Source organism: Penicillium nucicola, assembly GCF_028828085.1.
Source record: "Penicillium nucicola strain IBT 29836 chromosome Unknown utg000002l, whole genome shotgun sequence".
Classification (NCBI taxonomy): Eukaryota; Fungi; Ascomycota; class Eurotiomycetes; order Eurotiales; family Aspergillaceae; genus Penicillium; species Penicillium nucicola.
Genome location: NW_026643126.1, coordinates 3,644,657 through 3,670,873, shown reverse-complemented (window position 1 = coordinate 3,670,873; position 26,217 = coordinate 3,644,657). Strand labels below are relative to the sequence as shown.

Here is a 26,217-nt window from a genome sequence, read left to right as displayed (position 1 = left end):
AGGAGCTATTAAAGTCGGGGAAACGGGATCAATTGTGGGGAGGTGCTCACTGCATGGCAGTCAAGAGATAATGGAGTGATGAAAATGAGTATATAACGATTGAACCGTGGCCGGGGTAATTGAGGAAGATCGCGAACGGGACCAACGTAGTTGAAGTTTGGCGGAGTGACCGCCCAGGGAAGACGGGCGTATACAGTGCATCTGTCTCCGCCTCTACGTTTCTACTTGAACTAGAATTTGGACTCAGATGAATATAGGAAGTTGGTATCAGACTGGTATCATTGATTATTTGCATTTCTTCGTTACTAGACTCCTTCTCACGCGGGGTCTTTGAGGTTCTCCGTAGCTATCAAATCTTAGTACTGTGTAAAAGCAAGTGGTATAGGATCAGCATATCTTACCTTCCAAATGGAAGAGAACATTAGACTGATAGTTCTTGAACATCTGCGCAACAAGCTCGACATTCATATTCTGGATATTGACCTCCTATAGCGAGGGATTAGTATCATTACCGTACATTGAAGACGAAGACATACCTGAAGTCCTTTGTTCATGACCATCACAGCTTCATTGAGCTTTTCCTGCTCACATAATTAGTATAACTCTTCTCCCAGAAGGGTCTGTGACATACAACGTTGGTGATGATGCGGGAAAGCAGAACAGTCTGCTGGTGCTCGTGGGGACTCTCCTAAGGATTTGTCAGTATTCTGAATTCCACAGAGCATGTTCTATATCCAGTTAAGACAACATACCATGGCTTAAAAGTCAAAAATGGGGCGTTGATGGTAGATGGGACAGTGTTTGTTTGGACTTGATTCACGGATACGGTCACGTGCAGCTATACAGACTTCCCGGGGATGGCTTCCACCGTACTCTACCATAGACATCTGTGACCAAAGACGCCGTCATATACAGGGCTGTTCTAGGCTCCATTGACTCAAGAGACCATTACTCTACGCAAATTCATCGAACCCTTCGCCACCCAACAACTTCCTCGACCCTTCACCTCAATTAGCCCGACCAGCACCTGGAAACATCTGCCACCATGCCTCCCCCCAATCCTGCCAATGATGAAGCTCATCAGCGATTGTTGAACACTCTAGATATCTCGGTTGGCCCCAAGCCCTTCCGCAACGCATATTGGAAGTCATCCCAGCGCCGCAACAAGAACGTGAAGCAGGTTGTCTCGGAGGCTTCCCGGAAGGAAGCTTCAGTGTTGGCCACTCAAGCCAACTCAGGCGCAACTACCCCAGGAGTTGGCACACCTGCCACCGATGGCGAGCAAACCTCACTGGAAGTGCCAGCGCCGAACCTCTCCCAGGCCACCCAGAATTTGTCGACCCTCGTCTTGGAGAAGAACGCCCGGGCGGGAATCGCTAGCGGACCTGCGGTGACATACACGAATATTGAATCGGCGCCTTCGCTGAACCCAGGCAACCAACACCACTACTGCGATATTACAGGACTGAAGGGACCCTATACTGATCCCAAGACCCGTCTGCGGTATCACGACAAGGAAATCTACAAGGTGATCCGGTCTCTGGCACAGGGAGTTCCGGAGAACTACCTTGAAGCCCGTGGAGCTCACACCATCCTGAAGTAATGGAATAGCATTGGATTATACCAATCTATCAATTCCCAATCGAAAAAAAATACATCCTAATACGGGTACGTTATAACGAAGAGAACAGGAGATCTGAATCCTGCTGATCAATTGAACTAGATACGAGAAACGACAAATCGCTACGAAGAGTTATGTACGACCAACACAGTCAAGCCCTTTCCATCCCACCGTGCCCCTCTCGAGACAGGTTCAAGAAAGCGCTCCGGCTTATTCGTGATCAAATGAGTCGATCTTCGCCTTGTGCAAAGCACTCGACTATTACCGACACCCCATGGGACAGGGTACCAGTTACAGAATCCGAAGAGACTGTCGTCGCGGCGTGGCATGTAACAAATATATCATGTGTAGCAGGGGGCATGGGCATGGCAGGAAGATGAGAGTATCGAGTTCATCTTTGCCTTTAATGGACGTTATGTCGAGTCGTCAAAAGCTAAATCCAATAATCAAATGAATACAAGCTTTGCATGTTCAAGAATCACATCATTAGAGACTCAATTGCATGTCTGCTTGATTTCGAGGACCTAAGAGGAAGAGAAAATTCGACGGTTCGATCAGGGACAAAAGGGCCTAGCTATCACCGCCTGCCCTCCCGGGTCTTCGCGCGGGCAGAAAAGGGCGATTGAGTGTCGCACTTCGTTGTGTTTATTTGCGCCTGTGACACTATTTCTCGACATTTTCAGTACAGATTGAAAAGCACTATTTGGCACCGATTCTGCCTACTGTTCCTGGAAACCCTATCCCTTATCGCCTTGAGAATTTCGCCAACAAGCCACCCGCTCCTGTGCTACCGCAAACGTCTGCCTGGCATCTTCCCCTACCCCCAATTCTACAACCAACAAACACGTTTCTAGTCTTTTAGACCCCACGGGCCATTGTCGCGAATCTCAAAATATCATAAAAAAGAGAATTTGCGCACCACTTAGTGCCACAAAATCTTGTCACTCTACCCGGCAACAAAGATGCCTAGCATGTGGCTCACAGAAAACCAGAGTGAGTCGCATTTGTCAACTTCCTTGCTACAATGTCCATATTATTAGAGGAAACAATATGGCAAATAAAGCACCCTTGCTAACCCATATCACAGAGACCGGAGTGATCTTCTGCTCAGCAGGTACGAGTGTCGCGTGCCAAACCAAACAACAAAACCAAAATCTAACAACAGGTCAGGAGGATTATTCCTCTTTGGAGGAGTGTTGATGTTCTTTGACCGATCACTGTACGAATATCTTTACATCCTACACAACAAAATTGAATTGACCACTAACGTATCTCGTTGACAGACTTGCTATGGGAAATGTACGCCACATCATCTATCTCAGCACCCAAACACAACTAACCATGATCCTAGATCCTTTTCCTTATCGGACTGACCCTCATTATTGGCGTCCAAAAAACAATGGTTTTCTTCACTCGCCCTCAGAAACTCAAGGGAACAGCCGCCTTCGCTGCCGGTATCCTGCTCATCCTCTTCCGCTGGCCATTGACCGGCTTTTTGATCGAATTGTACGGGCTATTCATTCTCTTCGGAGATTTCCTCGTTACCATTGGTCAATTCGCTGGTAATATCCCTGTGATCGGACCTTATATCCAACGTGGGCTGGAGGTTCTTGCGGGTGGGAGGAGCAATGCCGAATTGCCCGTATAACTGTGTGAGAGAAACTGCACTACAATCACCTAGACTGGTCCTGTGATGACGCATTGGGTTTGCATTTATCAACCTGTGCTTACATTTCTACACCGTCAAAGGGAATATTCAAAATCGAGTGTGAGTACGTGCGACATGGGATGACACGATATACTATGGCCAAGTCAAAACTTTATGTAATTAATAATGACCCTGTGAACGCTAGCATTGAAAGCCAATAGCTGGCAAGCCAGTTAATATGCATCTTAGAGATAGACAATTACATTATGCATACGAACAGCGTTGCACATCCACAAACTGTGCGTATGGTTTCATTCCACCAAACTAGGATATGTTGTCGGTAAAGCGATTCATCGTCCTGAAAAGCACGTACAAGCGTAGGCGAAACTGGGGGTAAATGTGTTGGAAAATATTCAAAGAGTCCTTCATTCCTATTCTTCACAAGTCCCTCTTTCTCTCTCTCTCTCTCTCATCATATCATTTAGTTATCATGGTTAGCAGAGCTGCTTCCAGGAAACAACCTATTGAGGGTTGTTGATGTAGTCGACGAGGTCTTCGACAACCTTGGCGGCATTGGTGGTCTGGACGCTCTCGGTGTGGTGAGCGATAATGGTGCAAGCCGAGGCGCGGGCAATAATAACACCCTCCTTGTTCTAAAGTGGAAAAAAAGCAAGGTGAGCATGGGTTCCCAAAAAATGCTTGAAAGTTTCTATCTCACCTTCTTGCCGTATACACTGCGCTCATCAGCCTTGATGCAAATGAATTTCTCACCACCAACGGAGATACCCGCGGCGAAGGCGTTGTCGCTTGAGGTGTAGGCAGCGATCAAGGAGTTGATTTCCTCCTGTGAGAGCTATGCGAGGTACCAGTTGTGTTAGCGATGTTTCTTCCGAAATTAAGACCCCACCCCGCATGACACAACACAAATGTTGTGAACCACAGTTGGAGGTGGGGGGCGTTGGAAGCTTACAGTGAAGCCGGGGGAGGCGGCCTCGAGACCGGAGAAGTCAGCGGCGAGGATACCGGCCTTGTCGAATTGACCCGAGCCCATGAGGCTGTGAGAAGGAGGTTGTCAGCATTGTGTACGCGTGGGAATGGCGGATATTGACGAATCGGTCCATTGCGGTCCGTTGAGGATAGTTGAGGATCGTTGAGGTCTGCGATGCGCTCAAGGAGGGGTATTTTGAGGGATATTTCAGGGTTGGAGAGAAGTGAGAATATACCTGGAGTCGACGTAGCCTGTTGTTGCGAAGATGGAAATGTTAGCAGGGTGCTATGAGGGTCGGATGTATAGGTGATTCATACCTTGCCAAACTGCTGAGTGAGCACCCATTATGATAGTGAAGAGACAGAGAGTAACGCTGAGATGTTTAGACTTGCGAACAGAGTAGAGACCAGAGGGAAAGCACACCTGAGTTGAATGTACAGAAAAGGAGAGCTTGTGGGAGAAGAGAAGAAGTGGGGGGAGGGAAACGGTGTTTGGCGGTCGGGAGAGGACCCCGCCATATGACGATCAACCGTCTGTCTTCGATTATGCGTCTATGCCGACTACACTTGTTTCTACGGGGATTCTGGGAATTGGATCTGTTTATTTACTAGTTTTCAATGTCTTGACTCAGGGCATTTGTAGATACATTTCCTACGAGTGAGGTGGTGACTCGAAAAGCAATACCAAGTAGCGGTGGGAGAGGCCTCCACAGCTAAAGCGAGCTAAGTTGAGACAGCTTGGGAAACTGGAAGGCATGACATACAGGTGATCACCTTGGAACCTGCATCTGCACTCCCTAGAGTCCAGTCGCAGACACCCGTGGACATACAGTTTATGTATGCCGGAGTCGCCTCAGGCGATCCTTCGGGCACCTGATCAGACACGTGCCCAGGCACGTGGATCTTCCACTTTGACTTGAGCAGCCCCCTGGGGTGGACTGGGTGTTAGAATTCTCATATCGTCTGCTAAGTTGACAAGACTTTGCTCAATAGTTTCATCGCTTCTCAAATGGCCCACGACCGGGTCCGAAATGCCGTGATACCTTCCAAGGACTTACCTCACCACATACAGTAGGGGGCCAGGGCGCAGATAGACACACTCATTGGCATCAAAGATAGCCTTGGCATCACACTGCCCTAACCTCTCCCTAGACCTGAATCACTTCTTCAGCTGGAAAGACCCTGTCTCCATTCCATGGTTGCTGAATGAACTCAAAACCAGCCCAGTCCAGCCACATGGATTTGATGCATTGTGCGCAACAGCCCCAATATTGAGGGCCCCCTGAATCATGCCCGCCGTTTCAAAAGTGAAACAAGCCCGCGTCCTATGGCCGATGCGGAGCTCTCGTTGGTTCCGGTCAACGTGGTAGCGAGATAATCAACCCGCGACCGGGTGCGCTTATTCGTCCTCCATGAAATAAGCATCTCACACGAGCCCCCGATGCTAACGATGTTAGCGCTGAGGCGCCCCTCGAATTCCAGAGATTTTTGCGCCGTCTGACCCTCAGGTCTCTAACCCCTTGGTCTTGGACCTTGTCTTTTGGCCTTGACCCTGTCTCTGATCCGTCTCTGATTCCGTTTCTGGCCTCTTGTTGGTCCGGTTTGGCCCCAGACTAAGCATGCTTCAGATGTGGCATCGTGCGCCAATCTGGGCTCGGCAAGACATGACTTGGGCTGATATGTGTCTCATCTACAGAGTCCGTCGTTATTGTTGGCTCCACCCTGACTCTATTACCGCTAATTGCTCTCTTTAATATCGGCCTTTCCTGCTGTTTCGTTATTTGTTCTCCTTTGATTCTGTTTCGCCTTCTGGAAGGCTTTTCCTTCCCTGCTAAAAAGGTCTGGGATCTGTTTTTAATCGACTGAACATTATTTATTTTATTTTATTATCTTCTATCCTATACCGGCTGGATTCCAGTATACCTATAAGAGATGGCGAGAGGCACGACGACCGTCACGTCTCGCACCCAACCCACCGAAAACATATCATTTCCCGTTTTGACTTATAGCGACGCCCTGCCCCGGAACGATCTTCGGGATCTTGATGAGCAAGCTCGAAAACGTCTAACCCAGGCTGGGATTGTTGGACAATGGGACTTCCGACAGCCCTCCCCAGTAGAGGGGTGGTTTAGAAGACCACCACCAGGCCCTGGTGCAAATTTCGACTTTCAAGTGACATCGCCCCCGAATGAAGCCTTTCCATCAACAAACGAAGCGCCCGAGCAGTATATGATAGGAGTTGCCCTGGGAAGCCCAGGCATGATCAACAAAGATGAACCCTTGCCACCGCCTCGGTTTGATACAGCAATTTTTGAACCAGGTCGAATGACACAAAGCCCCCAAGACTACAAGCCGAGCAAGTGGAAGAAGATTGGAGGCTTGTTCAAAGCAAAGAATGCCCTATTGCCACCGAACCGGCTCCATGGAGACATGATTAACCATCCGGAGAGGTCAATCAACTCCAAGCAAAGAAACGATTCTTTGGAAGAGTGGCCGGCTTTTGAAATTGATTCTAAAGCACTTATGGGCGGAATCAACCAAAGCCCTCCACGCTCACGTTCTCGGAAGTTCTCTCTAAGTGGGAGAAAGGCGCCCCCAGAGGAACTACCAGCTCAAAAGCCCCTGCTCAGTGTCGACATCCCGGATATCCAAATGGAGCGCTATAGTGTTATGTTCAGCAACGTTGTCAACAAGAACGAGAGACCCTCACTGCTGGCCAGAAGGGCAAAGACATTGGATAACCTTCGTGTCCCGGACGCAAATGTATGGCTTTTGAACTGTGTCGTGGTGTAGAACTTGCTGACATCATTTAGGGATTTCTGAAAGCGCCTGCGCCGCCACCAATGCCGCAACGTCGAGCAACATCACCTGCGCGATCTAGCTTCACATTGTTCCCAAGCTCTCAGCCGTCCAAGGCGGCCCAACTAGTCGGCACACATAACTTCTCTCGCGGTCCAAGCCCTCTAATGAGGTCTAATACCCTGCCTGTCGATAGCCCATCTAAGGCCTCAGCAGACCACTCTCGTAACAGTTCCAACGTCAACAGTACCTCTTCATTCGAATCACCAGTCATTCCAAGACTCTTTACTGAGCGATCGAGCTCTAACACCCCTCGGTCATCTAGCAGTCTCGACAAACCTCTCCCTGCAATCCGACCAGAGGCACGGGCTTCACCCCAGCAGAGGATTGTTCAGCCACCAAAGAATATCATATCGCCACAGAAGTCTCGATCAAACTCGTTCGCCCAACAGCAAAAGATTGCTCATCCTGTTCACCAACAGCAGGATCAACAACCACGGAAGATTAGCCACCCACCAAGAAAGGATTCTCAACCACGGACAGCTCCAAAGCCACCCCAGACAGCCTTATCACAGAAGCCAAGCAGCCATCACCGTGTCGACCACGGAACAAACAACCACAAACAAGATCACCCGGTCCGACCACGTCTCACGGTCCAAACCGAAACCCGACCACAACTACCAGCCAAAGACAAGACCACAAGTAGCACATCTCTAAGTCCACATTCGACACTGAAGGCCACTCAGCAAAAGATTGACCGAATCATGTCGCCAGCCTCGGCGTCTTCGGCCCCGAAATCTGGTATTTCACCGGCTGATTCCACTCGCCTGCCCTTCGCTGATGCTGATGGTGCCATCAAAATCAACGAACACGAAGAACCCGAGTTACAGCAAGAACCGCCTCGTGCTATCCCACGAGTTGAAGTCTCCACTGCTCGCTCAATCTCTGTCTCCAGGGGCAAGCGGCAGATGATTGTTCCTATTGGGGCTAAGGCCGAACATTTCGATCCTGATGAGCGATTTGTACAGAGGAGAGCTTTGACGCCGCAGATTATGGATGCTCATCGGGGCCATCGACCTGGTGTGTCTCAGGAGTTGCGAATTGAGTCGTTTTGAGTATTGTCCTTCCTTTTCATTTTCTTTACCTCTTTTGCCTTCTCGGTATTTTGCATTTTCTTTTCTTATCATCTGATTCCCCTTCGATATACTCCATTCCTTGTGCATATTTCCTTTTCAACTTTCTACTTCCTTTTATGTATATACTTATTTAATATCACGTTGCGAGCTCTTACAATCAAGTTGGAGATGCCAAAAAGTCCAATGGCAATGTCATGACTGGAGTTTCAAGCTGCATTGGTGACTGGTCATGTGGCGGTGGTTGCTATCTGTCAAGTAAGAGATGAAACATGTCGATGGACCCATTTCAATAGTTTACAAACAAAATTTCGAGTTCTTGTTGTCAGATCGAATCTAAAATGTATACCTTCCCAAGGTTTTAAGTTAACTATGGCATGACAACTATGGACTTTCCAGTGCTACCATAATGCTAAGTTCTACGTCCCTGCCTCAGTAGCAGGCAACAGCCAGCAAACCCTAAGCACTTCGGGGCTTAAACAGCAAGGGAACACTGAGAGTCGACAAAAAACCCCAAGTATATAGGCTCTATTCTAATTGTTGTTCTAAGTAGTTGGCGCTGCTCTTTGCTTCTTTGTTTAACCTACCTATTCAACCAACCATTTTTTGGTACACATTTATGCACAAACAGTACTCTCAATCTATCGAAAAGAGTAATCTACTAGAAATCTAACAATATATTTACTAAGATGGCGCAGGTTTGCAGCATAGATCGTTATGTTGATTTAGGGCTTGAACCTAGATAGTCTTATATGTGGTCGGTCTCACGAAAACATGCAGTGCTGAGCAAAGACCTCTCCGCTTTTAAGAAGTTTGCTCCCTTCTTTTCTCCCTTCAATTTTCAGTCAAAATCCATCCCTTGCAGCAAATTTGTCTCCTTCTACAACCTTTCCGCAACGAGTGAACCAGCCGACAAGAGTTGTATCGCATGCGGGTGGACACTTGACAAAGAAGAACGGTGTCATTATACTAGCCACCTCAAACTCTTCTACGGCGCATCTACACGGGGCGTCTGGTCCATCGGTTCAGATGTGATTTTGAAAGATCGACCCGACGAGGGTCCAAAAGCAAAAATTGAAGTCGAAACATTGAACTATCTGGCGACCTATACTGATGTCCCCGTCCCAAAGGTTCTACGTGATTGGGTCGATCGCGACGGGCGGTACTTCGTTTTGAGCGAACGTATAGATGGTCAAACGCTTGAGGATGCATGGCCTTCTTTGTCAATACACCAGAAAACAGATATCGCGGATCAAGTCGTCAAAATCCGAAAGCAGCTTTGATCCGTCACCTCAACCTCCATCCAATGCATCGATCAAAGCCCATGCTATCCGGGCTTACTATTTTTCGATATTGAGCCCCGCGGACCGTTTCACTCCGACCAAGAGCTCTGGGATGCCCTGGCCCTTAATCTTCACCATCTCCCTCAACAAGTTTTACGGAACTTAAAGCAGCGTCTGCCAAAGTGCGAGCCCTATGTGCTCATGCATTGCGATCTCAATTTGGGGAACATAATGGTCCAAGACGGAAAGGTTGTCAGTATACTCGACTGGGAATACGCTGCCTTTTTCCCGATTTGGTATGAGTATGTTTCGGCCTCGTTGGGGTTTACTGATATGGATGTCGAATGGAAAAAGTTGCTCCAGGAGCGCCTTGGCGTACATGGCGAGGCGCACGAAAATGCTAAGGCGTTTTGGACAGATATGCGTAATCTGAGGCAATACCCAGTTCTGGATGAGAAAGGTCAAGAAACCTTACAGAGACTGTCTTGAGACTATGTATCTTGAACTAGAAAAACCAAACTGTTTTTTCTCCAGAGATTTTTGTTATTGTGTGAGCTTTGTAAGTATTCCAATGACTGAGTAAAAAACGAGTTACCAATGCTATAAGCAATCTCATAATCACTCACCAATTACCATCCGTCTGAAGTGGACAAAAATAAGCGTTCACGGCCTGAAAGAGGCAGATTGTTCGAGCCGCTTGGGCATGTCAAGTCATCGTATCAAACAAAAGAAAAGTGCTTCAGAAGAATCATATCAGCGCAGTTCCCTCTTGCGGATGCTCGATGTTTTCAAGGGAACTCATCAAACCGCTGTCGACTGCCGTTGTCTAATTTCAAAGTATTCGCCGAATCCGTCCCCTTTCCCACCAGGACTACAAAATGATGCCGGTGCACCCTGGCAATACAAAACAGCGGTTGAAAGAAAAAAGGCTGCCATTTTTTCGCCATGGTTGTTTTGACATAAGTTATCTCATTTTTAACGTGAATCATGCCGGCCGGAACGATTCTCAACGTTGTACCTGATATACGAAATATATATTGGATATTTTTTGTTGAAATCGGAAGGCCTATCCCGTTTCTTAATGATTTTACTGTAATTTTTATAAGAGCTAGACAGGAATACATATCAAGCCCTTGTTAGCGTGAATTGCCTTCAATATCAAGCAAATCCAGCAGAAGTGGTCTATAGATAGAGCCGCGTATGGTCAGCCGAGCCCCTTCCACATGGCAGTTCCGCCTTGGCCTTCCCAAACCCAATGCTCCCCCTCACTCCCTTACGAGGCCTTCTACTCATTCTTCTCTTGTATTTGGTCGACGTTCTTACTCTTGCGTTTGATTTGGTAGAGTTGGTTCATCGATCCGCGGTGATGTTTCAGGTAATGTTTGTCCCGACCTGGTGCCTTGCGTCGAACTAACACTATTGCCAGCGCCTCCGCGACGCCATCGACTCTCGCATCGCCGAGGAACAAGCCCGACAAAAGTCTGCTCAAGATTCCATTTCCCGCTCCAATTCCGCTCGCCGCCCACCCACCCGCAACCTTTCTCCGAGTCGGCGCAACCGCCCAAGACGCAACACCGGCACTCCCGTCAGAGGCCCCGACCCCAAGGAATTCGAGGCGGAATTCACCATCGGGGACGACGATGATTCCAGCAGACCTGACACTCCCCAAGTCGACACTCCAGAAGTTACATCAGAAGTAAGCGCAGCCAAAGAGGAGGAATCTGCTGAAATGGAGGGCAAACCACCTGCGGAGTCATCCGAGCAAGAGGCCTCCGGTGCCCAAGACGCTGAACCTCCCAAGGAGTCCTCGACTGAGCTTCCACCCGATGTCCGAGCTAAGCTCCGCAGACTCGATAAGCTTGAGGCGCGATACCATGGTACGTAACTGCCTGTTTCGGCAACCGCGCACGACGACTGAGACTAACCGAGGTGCATTTAGATTTGCTCAAAGCATACCGTATGGCACACTCGCGCGTTCTATCCATCGAGCCTTTCGAGGCTGCCCTGCGCGAAAATACACCGCTCACCTCGATTGGCGAGCCCAAAGCTTTCACCGAGTACCTTAACCAAACGGCCTTGAAAAGCGACATGGTCATGGATGAATTGAAACGTGTCACTATCGAAAGGGAGGACTACAAAAAGAAGATGGAAGAAGCACAGAAACAAACGAAGGATGCATTGGATGAGGTAACTGGACTCAAGCAGAGGGAAGAGAAGCAGGAGAAACCTGAAGCTGGCCAGAACAAGGGATTGGATGGAACAGAGGAAACAAGTGAGGAATTCTTCTCATTTGATAATGAAGTTCCCCGTCTTGAGGGGGAACTCAAGGAGAAGCAAGAGGAGGTTGACAACCTCAAGGTTGAGGTCGAAAATCTCAAGCGCGACATGTCTGTCACCCGTGAGTCGACCGAGGGGATGGTCCAGAACCTCGAGACAGCCACTCGCGAGCTCGTTGAGTTGCGCGAAACCAAAGACAAGTTGGATGCGGAGATTGAAACTCTTAAGACTTCCAGCAATGCTGACAAGGATAATGTCAACGACTTGAAGGCGAAGCTTGCCACAGCCGAATCTTCTATTGAATCGACCACCAAGGAAGTTGAAGAGCTCAAGTCGCAGCTTCAGGAAAAGGCCGAGGAAATTGAAAAGCTCCAGAATCAGGCTTCCGAGAAGCCAAAGCCAGATACGAAGCTCGTCTCGGAATTGGACTCAGCAAAGGAGGAGCAGAAGGCCGGTGAGAAGAAACTGGTTGTTCTCCAGGGTTTGGTTGACGGCCTTCAATCCCAGCTCAAGGAAACCGAAACGACCGTCTCAGACCTCAAGACGGAGATTGGCCAGAAGTCGGAGACCTCTACTAAGCTCCAAAAGATTGTCGACTTTGTGGACGAGAACCTGAAGGACAATACTACGTGGACATCCGCCAAGGACAAGCTTTCCGCCGGACAAAAGGCCGATTTTGATGAGATCCGAAAGAGTTTGGCTCCAGCCAAGGAAGAAGAGGCAGCTCCTACTGCCTCTACTCCTGCTCCTACTGAAGAAGAGACCCCACCTGCTCCAGCAGCAGCAGCTGTCGGTGGTGGCGGAGGAAAGAAGAAGAACAAGAAGAAGAAGAAGGGTGGAAAGACTGAAGAACCAACCAAGTCCGCTGAGGCCGCCCCCACGGAGCAACCGACACAGGACAAGGCTGCTCCAGTGGCCGCCGCTCCAGCCTCCGACGAACTAAATGAGCTGAAGTCAAAGCTGGAAACGTTGACGCAACAGTTGTCGGAGAAGGAAGCGGCCATTGACCGCTTGAGTGCCAAGCTGAAGGGCGAAGACAACCTCAAGGAAGAAATTGAGTCTCTGCGCGATGACCTTGTCAACATAGGCCAGGAGCACGTCGCAGCTAAGGATCAGATCAAGGAGCTTTCCGCAGAGAAGACAGCCCTTAAAGAAACCATCACCAAACTCGAGAAGGAATTGGTCGACCTTCGCACAAGTAACGCTTCGAGCTCAGCCGACTCGGAAAAAATCCACACCTCTCTCAAAGATGAGTTTGAGAGCCTCAAGGTTCGCTCGGCAACCCTTGAGACCGATCTTTCTGCCGCCCAGCAGCTGGCTGCCACTCGCTTCAAGGATCTCACAGACTTACGCGAAACTCTTCAGAAGGTTCAACCCGAGTTGCGAAACTTGCGCGCTGAATCTTCAGAGTTGAAGAACTTGAAGGAGACTCTTACTAGCAAGAACTCCGAGTTGAAGGCTCTAGAGGGCAAGCACGAGGATCTGCGCACCGAGCTGAAGACTGCTAAGTCGAAAATCTCAGAACGCGACACGGAAGTTGGCACTTTGAACAAGAAGATCAGACAAGAGACTGACAGCCGCTTGAAGGGTGAAGAGAAACTCAGCGTTGCTCAGTCCGAGCTGCGCGCCACTGAAAGCAAAAAGCAAGATGCTATCAATGCCAGAGATAAGCTCAGTGGTGATCTCTCCAAGGCACAGGATGGACTGAAGAGTACTCGTGCCAAAATGCGCGAGATGGATGATCAGATCTCTCAGTTGAACAAGGAGCTTGCCGGTCTCCGGGAAGAAATCCAGCTGAAGACCGCGCAGCACAGTAGCGCCCAAAGTTTGATGAACAGCATGCGTGATCAGACGTCAGAGGTGGCAATGCAGATGAAGGAGGCCCGTGAACGATGCGAGAGTCTAGATGAAGAACTGGCCGACGCCCATCGTTTGCTGAGCGAGCGAACCCGTGAAGCTGAAACTATGCGCCGACTGCTCAATGACATCGAGGGTCGTTCGGAATCGAAGGTGCGGGAATTCAAGGAACGTATGGAGGCCGCCATCGAAGAGCGGGACCGCGCTGAAGATGAAGCCAGTAGCCAAGGCCGACGTCGTGCCCGAGAAATGGAAGAACTCAAGGCTAAGGTCCGCGAGGCTGAGCGAGCCCTACGCACAGCCGAACAGGACAAGGAGGAGCTTGAGCAGTCCCAAAAGGATTGGCGTCGCCGTCGTGATGAGCTGGAATCTGTCTCCGAGCAATCATCACAGGAAGTGACCGAGATCCGCCAAGCCATGGCTGGTCTGCGCGATGCACTCGATGAAAGTGAGAAGCAGGTTCGTGACCTCGAAAAGGACAAGGCAGAGCTGCGTCGCTCCGTCGAAGAGACCAACACCCGGCTAGAGAAGCTCCGGAAGTCTCACAAGACTCTCGGAGAGGATGTTCGCCTGCGTGGCTCCCCGTCAGGTCGACAGTCTTCGCGATCGTCCATGGATTCTGGATCTCGCCGGGGACTTGCATCCCCCTCGGCCAGAAGCGAGACCCCCGTTGGTCCACCCAGCAATGCTTCCATTGACTACATGTACTTGAAAAATGTCCTCCTCCAGTTCCTGGAGCAGAAGGACAAGAACTATCAAAAGCAGCTGATTCCTGTACTGGGAATGCTGCTACACTTTGACCGGTAAGCGTATCCCTCTCTCTCGATGTGATCCTTCACTAACCGCAGTCAAGAACGGACGAACAAAAGTGGATGTCAGCGATCATGTCCAAGTAATATACCCCTAGGTGTATTGTGTACCATACCATCTGTAGCGAACCATAATGATCCTATTATCTCCACGTTGTATGCTGTAGTTTCTATTTCTTTGGTAGCGGAGTTCCATTGGATCCAGATCCTCAGTGGGTCAAATTCTCCCCCAGACTTGAGCCGTCCAAAGCTGTCAAAATCCCTACAGAATGGACTTCATACCAGCCTTCTCCAAAGCCATGGCCGACCAACCCACCATCCGCCTGGCAACCCCAGAGGGCAAGTCTCCCCAATCCCTTATTTCAGCATCACCAATCCATCTCCCACGCCAACAGCACTAACACCCCACCAGACGTCCCCCTCATCCTCCAATTCATCTGCGAACTTGCCGACTATGAAAAAGCCCTACACGAAGTCGAAGCCACCGAAGAATCCCTTCTCGCAACCCTCTCTTTCCCGGACACGCCCCCCAAACGCGGCGCCGTCTACACAGCCCTGATCACCCCACCAGCAACCCCCACAACCCCCAACCCTATCCCTGTCGGCATGGCCCTCTACTTCTACAACTACTCAACATGGCGGTCCGCACCGGGAATCTATCTGGAGGATCTGTACGTGCAGCCCAGTGCGCGGGGTCACGGATACGGATTCAAGTTGTTGAAGTACCTTGCGAAACAGGTGCTTGAGGTTAAGGGGCGCCGGCTGGAGTGGAGTGTGCTTACTTGGAACGAGCCTAGTATTCGCTTCTATGAGCAGGTTGGAGCCAAGGGCATGGATGAGTGGATGAAGATGATGGTCGAGGGCGATGCGTTGGATAAGTTGGCCGAGGGGGCGTAGGAATCTCTGCGTATGCACGATGTGGCTTGTCTTTCCTGGGATCTGGAAGTGATCTGGAAGTGATCTGGAAGTGATCTGGAAGTGATCTGGAAGTGGGATGTCATGGATGTGATCTGTTGATTCGAGGGGCGGAGAGCTTCAAGGCCAAGGTGGGAGCAATCAGGAAAATAGGAGCTGAAAAGTTCAAAAGCGAGATCCACGTCATTCCGCATGAAAATATCCAAATTCAGTTCAAGATCATCTAATAAACTTCATCGCTGCGAGGGAAAATATAGTGCAGTCACTTCGCCAGCTAAGCCTTTAGTGACGTCGTTGGTCGACCCGCAGATCACCTTGATTTTCGCCGATTCTCGACTTTCACCCACTCTTCCTCATCACCCTCCCAGGATGACGGCCACGACAGAGAATTCCCAGGAGGTGAACCTCCATGTGGACTATGTGATCCATTACAGCTTCGGGGACACAGGTGAGCTGCAATAAGCTCCGATATGTAGCGTGGGGAGGTCGCATACTAACGCCCCCGGAACCCCAGATAAACCACAAGCCATTGAACAGCTCGAGAAGCTGCTCCAGTCACTCGCCCAGGTTGGTTTGCAGGCAGAGGTCCGTCAAGGCGATGAAGTGTCCCTGCTGGTCTTTGTGAAAGCTTCCGAGAAGCGCTTGAAGCGGGCGGTGTATCGGTCGCGGTGAGTGACGTCGCCGTTCTTGAATCGTGTACGTGAACCCAGCGCTGATCTTGAATTTCAGAGTACGCGACTGGCTCTATGGTATTCGCAATGTCGAGCCTACGCCGTCGAACTCGACAGAGCCCCAGACGGAGGCTGAGCGCTTGCGGGTCATTCATCATATGATGACGCTTCCTCGCGAGGAAGGTGGTGCGGCGATTACACCTGGTCATGGGCAGTGGAAGAATGTTTCTGCTCTTTTCCCGCTTCATGATGTTGAAACAAATAACAAGTGGATGAGGGAGTGGAGTCAGAAGACTTTCCTTTCTGAAGATGATTTGGATCAGATTAGGAATAAGTTTGGAGAGAGTGTATGTTTGAATCTGGGATTGGGGTTGAGAGTTACTGGCTGACATTGATGGCAGGTTGGTTTCTATTTCTCGTTCCTGCAGTCCTATTTCCGCTTCTTGATTTTCCCAGCTGTGTTTGGATTCTCATGCTGGTTCCTTCTTGGCGGGTTCTCCATTATCTATACAGTGGTGAACTGCCTTTGGTGTATTATCTTCGTGGAATACTGGAAGCGCCAGGAGGTGGATCTGAGCTGCAGATGGGAGACTAAGAATGTCTCTGCTGTTCAAACCAAGCGGCGAGATTTCAAGCCCGAGAAAGAGGTCTGCGATCAGAGTACTGGTGAGATGCACGGCGTCTTCCCGGCAACCAAGCGTATGCAAAGACAGCTACTTCAGATCCCCTTTGCTCTGGTCGCGGCAATCGCTCTTGGCGCCATTATTGCAACGTGTTTTGCTATTGAGATTTTCATCTCAGAGCTTTATAATGGGCCTCTGAAGACATACTTGGTAAGATGATCCTACCCGTGGATGGACCGAAGCTTACCTTGCAGATCTTCATTCCCACCATTCTTGTATCGGCGCTTGTTCCAACTATGAGTGCGATCTTGACGTCGGTTGCAACGAAGCTCAATGATTACGAGAACCACGAGACAAACAACGCCTATGATGTGGCATTGACCCAGAAGATCTTTGTGATCAACTTTATCACGTCATATCTTCCAATTTTCCTGACGGCCTTCGTGTACGTGCCATTCGCCAGTCTGATTGTTCCTTATCTCGACGTCTTCCGCTTGACAGTCCGTCCTTTCGTATCCAAGGAGCACGCCGTCACAAAGGAATCGCACTTCCAGATAGACCCTGCTCGTCTCCGCAACCAAGTCATCTACTTCACTGTCACAGCACAGATTGTTGGCTTTGCTATGGAGACCATTGTTCCCTTTGTTAAGCAACACGCGCTTCGCAAATATAAGAAGTATAACAAGGAGCGGAATGGCAAGGCGGAGCGCAACGGCGACAAAGATTCCCCCGAGCGACCCGCAGTGTCATACGATGACCCGGCCGAGGAAGTGAAGTTCCTCACGCGCGTACGTAACGAGGTCGAGCTTTCTGAGTACGATGTAACCGACGATTTGCGTGAGATGTGTATCCAATTTGGATACCTGGCCCTCTTCTCACCCACTTGGCCACTTGCTCCACTCTCTTTCTTCGTGAACAACTGGGTAGAGCTTCGCTCCGATTTCTTCAAGATCTGCATGGAATTCCGCCGCCCGATTCCACTTCGCACCGACACTATTGGCCCTTGGCTGGATAGCCTCGGTTTCCTCTCGTGGGTAGGAAGCATCACTAGTGCAGCCCTAGTCTATATGTTCAGCGGCAACGCCTCACATGGACCGAACGGCGAGCCGACAGATATAAAGGGCTGGGCCTTACTCCTGACAATCTTCTTCGCGGAACACCTCTACCTGATCGTGCGGTATGCCGTACGAGCCGCCATGGTTCGTCTGGAACCTCCAAACTCTCGTAAGGAACGTGGCGAGCGTTACCTCATGCGCAAGCGGTATTTGGAATCCACACTACACGCTGAAACAGATGATGAGAAGGATGACGGCGAGGGCATTGCCGTGCCTGACTCATCTTCCATTTCACGCGCTTCTCTTGAAGATGATGCCCGGCATGCGTCTTTGCATGGTGTTGACCCGGCGGACCGGTTTTGGATGCATCAGCACGGCTGGGCCGAGTCAGCTAAGATTGGTGCTGGGATTATCCACGCTCAGCCCGTCAAGAACAACGTGAAGAAGCAGCAGTAGAAGTTACAGCGCGTATGGAGGGTATGATCTGCTGAATTTTGATGGTGGATACGAGATCACGCTTGGTGCGCAGAGTTCTAGTATTCAGCTTCACGTATAGTATTTTGATGGTTAGTTAGTCTGTATCATGGGTGGATTTATCCACGGTGTTTGTCCAGTACCGACTGTGTGTAGCTCCTAGGAGTTCAAGCTAATTTGTATATTCTTTCAAAATACCTCTTAGCATAGAATTGAGCGCTGTATGTTTATTGTAGAGCAAAAAGCAAATTTCAGATAGTAAAACACTTTAATGTTGTTCCCAGTGTCCACGGGTCGTAACTATGATGACGTCATGCTGACTCAGGAGTCAGCTGCCCGGACTCCGGATGCAGGCGGAGTGTACAGTCAGCAAGACAGGACGACGGTGAGCTCAACGTCTGATTGGAAGGCCATGTCGATTCACAGTTGGACTCAAGTTGCAATCAAAGCCAATCACGATATCAAGCCTATCAAGAGAAATCGAAAACACCTTATACCCCGAGGTAGGCCACTCACCGCCTTCCCAGTCCGGGGTTCGCTTACCAACCCCTTACATAAAGCTCGAGGTCGCCCTCTGACTCAGATTCCTTAAGTAATCCCTCTCCTCCCTCCAACCTGCTTACAGCATCGGATCTGTAACTGCTTACCTCATTGCCCTGCATCTCGATATCATTAGCAAAGAAGCCCTCTTTTGCTTTGCAATTCGTATTGGATTGGACGTGCCGTGCTGAGCCACTGCCCAATTCCTCTTCCCACAACTCGCCTCGATCCATGCAGCCTGCACTTGCTCCAGCGCCGCATCCAAGCATGCAGACCTCTGCTCAGGTAAGCAGCCTATCTTGAACGCGTTTGTCATCAGATCTATATCCCAGAACCCCCCGCGTCGCTGGCTTACTGCGACGTGCACAACGGGTGGCTTTGGCATCGTGATTCCTGTTGTTGCGACCGTTCGCGGTAAACCCCGCGACGCGTTGTTTCTCCATGTCCTACCGCGTCGAAAGGGTCCTTGACTGTGTTGAAGTTCCATGCTAATTGTTTACTATAGGACCATGCGGACCAGGGTACGTTCAAGCCTATATTTCTTTCTTTCTTATATAGTGAAGTCGTGGCATCAGCGCAAAGGAGGGGGGCTTTTAAGCACGCCACGCCACGCCGACTTGACACAACTTTCGACTCCTCTATACCTTCACACCCGCTAACAGGTACCTTATATAGTCCTGCATGATCAGCTTTTAGCTGCCCAGCACCACCTTCAGGGTGGTCGCCCGCAGGGCGCCCCTGGTCAGCAGCAGCAACTCCAGCCAAACAATGCTAGCCCTCGCGACCAAGGCAATATTGATCCTGCAATTTCAGGCTCCATGCTTGGAGCCCCCCAAACCCCTACCCAGCCTCAGGGATCTCCTCCTTCTGATGGTGGCTCCAAGAGCTATGGCAAGCGTGAGCTGTCCACCTCCAAGCGCGCTGCCCAGAACCGTGCTGCCCAGGTATGTCATTTTTGATATCCCGCCAGAAGCATCATACTAAACTCCCAACAGCGCGCCTTCCGCCAGCGCAAGGAAACCTACATTCGTAAACTTGAAGAAGAAGTAAAGAACATTGAAAACTTCAAAGACACAGTGAAACAGCTGGCCGGCGAGAACTACCAGCTCCGCGAGTACATCATCAACCTGCAATCGCGGCTCCTGGAATCCCAAGGCGAAGTCCCCGAGCTACCAGCAAACATCGACCTGACGCAATCTCGCACTGCCGAGATCGCCCTCGCCGCAGCCGGCGTCCAAAGCACCGGCTCATCTTCTGTAGCCCCCTCGGCCCCACAGCAGGGCCAGCAGCAAACCAGCGTGACCGACGACATGAACTCGCTGAACCGGATCGCCGTCGCAGGCTTGGGCATGCGCAAGCACCCCGACGAAACTAACTTCCTCGGCAACAACTTCCAGCAGAATAAGCGCGTCCGCACCGACGACAGCCAGGGCGATGGCTCGGACTCCGTTGGCAAGCAAGAGTCTCACACCCACGGTCTCCCCATGGTGAACTAAATAATGCTACCCTGCTCTCGCCATTTGACTTGTTCTGCCTTTCAAGTCTGCGCGTCTGATTGCTATCTTTCTCGCGATCATTTTTCGATACCCGCGTCTTCATTTGTCTTTGATAAACGTTATCTAGCCCCGGTGGTACATTTTTTCTGTTTTTCCCTGAGAGGGTTACACTCTTTTTTCCTGTGTGCCTGGCTGGATCTCTCGGCTTTTCTTTTCTTTATTTTTTTCCTGTTCTAGCTGTTATTGTTTTGTCTTTGTTATTTGCGTAATGGTGTGTGGCGCGAATAGTGGTTCTATCGTCCTAATTCGGGCCCGGACGGTGGATCGGTGGTGTTTTTGAGAATTCTCGATCTTATTCTTTTGGTGTTGTGCTCGAGAGTGGAGTAACTTATTGTTTTAGCATATGTCATACCTTCCATGCAATCACATTCTATCTAATTTGTATTCATATACTCATGTATCATCTGTAAAAGAAGTCAAGTAGTACGGATAGCAAGCTGTGCCTTCCAGTGCTCATGATGATGGCTATCGTACGCTGCCCACGTGAGTGAAAGTGAAAAATAACCATTCATTAGCAAGATTACATGACAATGTAGCATTATCCCACGACCATCAGTTCAAGACCCCTACCCTAACCTATAACTTCGCCGTAACCCGCTCATCAAGCCCATACTCCCTAATCAGAACATCAGCAGCCGTAGCCCCAGTAACATAAGCCGTAGCCTGGGTATGGTTGTTAGTCAAAACAGGCACAACGCTCATATCAGCAATGCGCAATCCCTGCAACCCAATAACCCTAAAGCCGCGATCAACAACAGCTTCCTTCTCCCCGACCCTGCCCATCTTAGCCGTGCCAGTCATATGCCAAGATGACGACAAGAAGTCCTTCCAGAAGGTCAAAATATCCTCATCAGACTCCGACGCCGGCCCAATCAGCGTCGACACCGTATCCTTCGCGAACGCCGGCGTCCGGGATACCTCCAGCAGGTGCCGATACATCTCAATGCACGCGCGGCGGTCGAAGGGGTCTTCCAGGAACCGCGGGTTGAACAGCAGCGGTGCGTGCGGGTCTGACGAGTTGAGCGTTACCTCGCCGCGGGACTGTTCGTTCATCATGAACGCGGCCAAGCCGACGTAGCTGTAATCTTCTTTGAACATATCCGGCGCGAAGAAGTGCATGGGCAGGTGGGTGAGCATTTCGTAGTGGGGGATTGTGGCGCGGTTCATGAACTCCTGGACATCGGTTGGTAGGGCTTTGAATTCGGCCGACGAGGTGATCTTGTCGGATTTGAACCAGCCGGCTCCGAGTTGGCAGCCGTAGCGGGTCCATTGGCCTGTGTTTGATTCTTCCCATTGCTTCATGGCGCTTTCCATTGCGGACGGGTCCTTGAAGAAGGCGTTTCGGTCGGTGGTTTCTGGTTTGCGGGCTAGGATTAGGGGCGCGAAGTAGTGGTCTCGCAGGCCTTTGCCTAGGGCGGGCTGGTCGTGGATTACGGGGATGTTGTATTTGGTTAGGTCTGATGCTGGGCCGATTCCGGAGTGCATTAGGATTTTGGGGGTGTCGAGGGATCCAGCGGAGAGGATGACTTCCTTGGATGCGAAGTCTGGAGTATGTGTTAGGTGGTTGCGGTGGATATTGCACGGGGGGGGGGGGATATCAGAACATACACTTCTTGTTGCTGGTCTCAACACCGACTGTCCTCTTGCCATCTAAAATCACCCGCTGCACAGGGCTGTCCGTGACAATGGCCAGATTGTCCGACGCACCAACGAGCAAATCAGCAGCAGTAGTGCGCTTGCCCTGTCCAGCAGAGTTGATACTCAGCGCCATACCAAGCGGGTTGCCGGAGTTATGATCGGCATTGCGCTCGAATCCAGCCTCCTCAAAGGCATCTAGAACCGTCGACAAATCCTTCTCCCAGTTCTCCGCATATCCAATACGCAAACCACCAGTGTGTCCATGGTCTGCCTCAGCGGCGGCAGCATACTTCCGATGCTCAGGACGAACAATGTGACCATTGAATGTCTCCAGATTCTTGAAGCGTCTCTGCATCTGCTTCCAGCCAAAGGTCTCATCATCGACTCCGGCAGCCCACTCGTCATAGTCGTCCTTTGCGCCGACAGTGAACAAGCCGAAGTTGATCGCTGATCCGCCTCCCAGTCCCTTGCCGCGGGAGTAGTCCAATTCTCGGCCGTTGCAGTGCTCCTGCGGTGTGGTCTTGTAGCCCCAGTTTAGGTCCTGCTCTTCCATGAAGGTTGTCCAGCGCTTTCCGTCCACGCGAAGGCGTCGGTCATCATTGCGGCCGCCGGCTTCGAGGAGGAGGACTTGGGGTCTTTGGGCGGATTTCGCGAGACCTGCAGCTAGAGCACAGCCAGCTGGGCCACCTATTGAAGAAGTGGTGAGTTAACATGACCAATTCCGGAGACACCTTCCAAGGTGTGGCAGTCTAGTCAGCTTTCGTAAGCTTGAGAGATTCTTACTTCCAACGACAATAAAGTCGTACTTGTTCTCCGCAGAGCTCATTTTGATTGCTGTTCAAGTATAACTTATACGTATCAATGGAGAGCCCAGTCGTCAAGATAGAGGCAGCGACATGTTATAAGTCGAATCACTTATAAGTCCAGTCTCTAATGTCTCACACGGGACAGACCCCAAAGCCCCGCTTTGTTCAAGCCACGAACCTTAGTGGAGAAGTTCAGAGAGGCTATCCGGAGGTCCATTACAACTACTGAAGCTGGTGGAGCGGCTCATAAATGGGATCGCCCCCACCGTCGATCATCATGCTGCAAGAATGAAGTCACCCGTCAGTTTGACAGGTCTGCAATATGTGTTGAATAGGAGGACTGATTGTCCAGATCCGTTGTCAGAGCCGATGATTAGCCGAGTCTACAGGGATTATAGACCGTACATTGTGAGGTGTAAGACTTGGGCGGGTCTAGGAGAGCTAACAAGATCGGGACGCGTACCGCCGATCGCAATAGTCCACTTTCCACTTTCCAGGTTTGAGGATTGCGAGAGAGGGGCTTTCGGGGGAAGACCGAGATTTAAGGAGATATTGGTACGATCTGTGGTGGATATCGACCATTAGCCTTCAGGTGAAGACTACAGTACCTCTTGGAGTTGCGGCAGAATACCTGCCCAGGTGCACCTTCAACGCGCGTGATTAGTCATATCACTAAGGCGGTCTAGAGCATGCCCCTAAACACTTGGGCTTTGACTCTATCCTCGTTGGAACTTGGAATTTGTATTCTATCATTTCGATAATTTGGGTCTTAAGGAAATGGAAGATACAGTAGAATGGAAGTTGTCCAAATGTGGGGCAGGTCACTGTATACTGTACTGTAGCAGACTAACATTGAACAAGTAAGCTGATCAAGCCCATGCATGAAGTTAGTGTAGGTACTATACAGTAGTTGCTGCATACTGTACGTACTGCATCCAGTGTTATCCGGATCCGAGTTTCGGATGCAGATCATCGCCTAGATGGGTAAGTTGGGAGTAAGCTTCGGTTGACGTTAGGAAACATCAGCTTCTCTTTGATCAGATAGCGAAAAGGCTTTAGCTGAAGGGTCGTAAGGTTCGGCATAAGTATTGACGACGAGCATGGATACCGCCCTTGTAGAGAAAGATTCCAGAAACCAGTCTTTCAATTGAAAAAGAGTTCGTCTCAGGATTGGCACCGATGATAGCAGAAAAGTGGTCGAATGGAGTCCCAAAAAGAGACTTGTCGGGCTGGGCATGATCGACCATGCGACCACAAGGCCTTCAGACCGTCGTAACTTCTCCGTTCGCCCGTTACATGTAAATCAAGTAGCGTACCCACAGATCAGCATCAGCTCATGATGTTTTCCCCATTCTCCACAGCGAGGATCACCCCGATGTCACAAGTTGCAGAGGTAGTGGATAGTGGATAGGGGAGAGCAAAGATCTGGAGTGCTGCCATGGGCATTCCGAGAATATGTGGCAGATCTACACAGGGGAGATCCTCAGCATCCTCATATGTAAGTCGAGATGTTCCTGAATTCAATGGTCTGTGCCTCTGAGGGGAAACCCTGACGCCTCCACATCTGCGGGTTAGCGTGTGGGAGCCTCGGCAATTGATTTTCTATTTTCGTCCCACGCTTGGTGAAAAAACATGTATGCTGGAAACACCGGAGGGAACGAGTAAACTGATTAAACTGAGTCAACTGAGTACGCTAGGCACGCTGGGTACACTGGGTACACTGGTCAAATGCTTTCGTCAGTTCAAACCCCGAGTGTCGTTAGTAACCTCGAGGACGGTAAGAGGGTTCAGATATGCAGGCCTGTTACCTCAAATGCCAAGTTCAACCGAACCAGGAAAAGATCCTCTTGAAATGTCCCCAGTCAGCATGGACTGTCACCTTGGACTCGAAAGCCCAACGGTTCAACTGTTAAAAGGTGAAAAGAAGCAAAGTTTAACGGCACGTGCCCCGAGCGATTTTCTTCCGGGGAAGCGGGAAAAGTCGTTCCCTTACTTCTTTTCCCAACTTCGTTTTCTCTCTTTTTCTCCTGTCCTTGGGACTTGTCTGGCCGGGGTCAATTGGTAATCGCTCTTTGCCCCCAAGTGGCGACTAGTGGTCTCGCCTATTCCTCTTTGATTTCTGTTCACTTGCATGTTCGTCCTGGTTGTATGCCTGGTCCCCGACCTGACCTCATAACCGCCCTCGGGCTATCCCCCACCCCACACAGTTACATCCACCGACATTCTTCGGAAACCGACAATTGCGCGACGATCCGATCCCAACGATCTCACCAACTGCGCATTACCTCTGGGTTCAATTGGTGCTCGACCGCGAAGATCCGTACAATTTTGCGCGCATAAGATTCTCAATTCAGAGTGACTATGATGCCTCGAGAGTCAATCCGCTCGAACAAACTACGTGCACAGTCGGGGACCTTGAAGAGCGGGGCGCGCAGCATTCTTTGATCACTGCTTGTCTCGTCTATTCCAAGGCCTGCTCAGTCGGCGCAACAATGACAAACTTGTCCGAGCCTCCCGACGGGATCCATGGATATCAGGGCAACAATCTTGCGGTGCGGACGTTGATGATCGTATTCACGTCCATCGCATTATACAATGCCATCGAATTGTTCATATTGTTATTTTTGACATTCCAAACATACCGGGGCCTCTACTTTTGGACCCTCTTGCTTTCTGTCGTGCTGGGTGTGATCCCTCACGCCATTGGTTACCTGCTGGAATTTTTCGCGCTCGCACCATTATGGCTGTCTCTGACCATATCCACCATTGGCTTTTATGTCATGGTTCCAGGACAGTCGGTGGTGCTTTATTCGCGCCTGCATCTGGTGTGTCAGAGTCACAAAGTCCTTCGCTTTGTGCTCTGGCTCATCATAATTGATGCGATCATTCTATTGATTCCAACCACCGTCTTAACGTTTTGTACCGCGTTTGTTGGCCTGCCGCCAATGATTCGCGGGTATAATGTTATGGAACGGATGCAGTTGGCCTGGTTTTGCGCGCAGGAAATGACCATCTCAGGCATCTACATCGTGGAAACCATCAAGCTGCTCAAAATGATGCCAGACAAGGACCGCCGGCGAACTCGTATCATGTACGAGTTACTAGCCATCAACTTGGTCATCATCTTGCTTGACATTAGTCTACTACTCGTGGAATACATTGGCTACTACTCGCTGCAGACGACGTTGAAACCCATGGTCTACAGCATCAAGTTGAAGCTTGAGTTTGGCGTGCTTGGCAAGCTCGTCTCCGTCGTGCAAACTTCACGATCACAGCCTACCTCGTCTGAGCATGAAGAGTACCCCACATTTGTAGATCCCAGCCAGTTCACGACGGACGTTACACATGCTGCTCCTCGCGAATCACGATCACGAGGGCGGAGGCCTTGGAATTCTCATGCGATTTCCATGGAGAGCTTGCCAATGTCCGAGCGCCGAATCCGTCCATCCACGCGGTCGACTGATGCCAGCTCGCCCACTACCTGATAGTTAGCTTGAGGCAACGCATCAGAATATTGACCTTGGG

The 26,217-nt window shown here is 50.3% G+C and overlaps 11 protein-coding genes across 11 annotated transcripts; 8 read left to right on the top strand and 3 right to left on the bottom strand.

The window, feature by feature from the left end:
* Positions 1–387: 387 nt before the first annotated feature.
* N7511_003142 (DASH complex subunit DAD4) lies at positions 388–755 on the bottom strand (the record flags this gene model as incomplete). The annotated part of the gene is made up of 4 exons (XM_057125567.1): positions 388–486; positions 537–581; positions 632–688; positions 753–755. The coding sequence occupies 4 exons, from the start codon at positions 753–755 to the stop codon at positions 388–390; spliced, it is 204 nt and encodes a 67-aa protein (XP_056987726.1).
* A 290-nt stretch (positions 756–1,045) lies between these two features.
* N7511_003141 (uncharacterized protein) lies at positions 1,046–1,603 on the top strand (the record flags this gene model as incomplete). The annotated part of the gene is made up of 1 exon (XM_057125566.1): positions 1,046–1,603. The coding sequence occupies one exon, from the start codon at positions 1,046–1,048 to the stop codon at positions 1,601–1,603; it is 558 nt and encodes a 185-aa protein (XP_056987725.1).
* A 980-nt stretch (positions 1,604–2,583) lies between these two features.
* N7511_003140 (uncharacterized protein) lies at positions 2,584–3,269 on the top strand (the record flags this gene model as incomplete). The annotated part of the gene is made up of 5 exons (XM_057125565.1): positions 2,584–2,614; positions 2,709–2,735; positions 2,792–2,840; positions 2,905–2,920; positions 2,973–3,269. 5 exons carry the CDS (start codon positions 2,584–2,586, stop codon positions 3,267–3,269), a joined length of 420 nt encoding a protein of 139 aa, XP_056987724.1.
* A 521-nt stretch (positions 3,270–3,790) lies between these two features.
* pfy1 (profilin) lies at positions 3,791–4,629 on the bottom strand (the record flags this gene model as incomplete). Its single annotated transcript, XM_057125564.1, has 5 exons — positions 3,791–3,922; positions 3,988–4,122; positions 4,240–4,324; positions 4,493–4,508; positions 4,575–4,629. Coding segments are annotated over 5 exons (423 nt in total), but the record flags the coding sequence as incomplete, so codon positions are not given.
* A 1,559-nt stretch (positions 4,630–6,188) lies between these two features.
* N7511_003138 (uncharacterized protein) lies at positions 6,189–8,170 on the top strand (the record flags this gene model as incomplete). The annotated part of the gene is made up of 2 exons (XM_057125563.1): positions 6,189–7,019; positions 7,070–8,170. The coding sequence occupies 2 exons, from the start codon at positions 6,189–6,191 to the stop codon at positions 8,168–8,170; spliced, it is 1,932 nt and encodes a 643-aa protein (XP_056987722.1).
* Positions 8,171–9,702: 1,532 nt separating this feature from the next.
* On the top strand, positions 9,703–9,960 carry N7511_003137 (uncharacterized protein; the record flags this gene model as incomplete). Its single annotated transcript, XM_057125562.1, has 1 exon — positions 9,703–9,960. The coding sequence occupies one exon, from the start codon at positions 9,703–9,705 to the stop codon at positions 9,958–9,960; it is 258 nt and encodes an 85-aa protein (XP_056987721.1).
* Positions 9,961–10,837: 877 nt separating this feature from the next.
* Positions 10,838–15,311, top strand: N7511_003136 (uncharacterized protein; the record flags this gene model as incomplete). The annotated part of the gene is made up of 4 exons (XM_057125561.1): positions 10,838–10,846; positions 10,898–11,348; positions 11,411–14,408; positions 14,648–15,311. The coding sequence occupies 4 exons, from the start codon at positions 10,838–10,840 to the stop codon at positions 15,309–15,311; spliced, it is 4,122 nt and encodes a 1,373-aa protein (XP_056987720.1).
* A 387-nt stretch (positions 15,312–15,698) lies between these two features.
* Positions 15,699–18,134, top strand: N7511_003135 (anoctamin family protein; the record flags this gene model as incomplete). Its single annotated transcript, XM_057125560.1, has 5 exons — positions 15,699–15,777; positions 15,844–15,997; positions 16,059–16,347; positions 16,402–16,833; positions 16,878–18,134. 5 exons carry the CDS (start codon positions 15,699–15,701, stop codon positions 18,132–18,134), a joined length of 2,211 nt encoding a protein of 736 aa, XP_056987719.1.
* Positions 18,135–18,959: 825 nt separating this feature from the next.
* On the top strand, positions 18,960–20,188 carry N7511_003134 (uncharacterized protein; the record flags this gene model as incomplete). Its single annotated transcript, XM_057125559.1, has 4 exons — positions 18,960–18,977; positions 19,198–19,213; positions 19,368–19,636; positions 19,688–20,188. The coding sequence occupies 4 exons, from the start codon at positions 18,960–18,962 to the stop codon at positions 20,186–20,188; spliced, it is 804 nt and encodes a 267-aa protein (XP_056987718.1).
* Positions 20,189–20,824: 636 nt separating this feature from the next.
* Positions 20,825–22,712, bottom strand: N7511_003133 (GMC family oxidoreductase; the record flags this gene model as incomplete). Its single annotated transcript, XM_057125558.1, has 3 exons — positions 20,825–21,792; positions 21,857–22,573; positions 22,670–22,712. The coding sequence occupies 3 exons, from the start codon at positions 22,710–22,712 to the stop codon at positions 20,825–20,827; spliced, it is 1,728 nt and encodes a 575-aa protein (XP_056987717.1).
* A 2,472-nt stretch (positions 22,713–25,184) lies between these two features.
* Positions 25,185–26,177, top strand: N7511_003132 (uncharacterized protein; the record flags this gene model as incomplete). Its single annotated transcript, XM_057125557.1, has 1 exon — positions 25,185–26,177. The coding sequence occupies one exon, from the start codon at positions 25,185–25,187 to the stop codon at positions 26,175–26,177; it is 993 nt and encodes a 330-aa protein (XP_056987716.1).
* Positions 26,178–26,217: the final 40 nt, after the last annotated feature.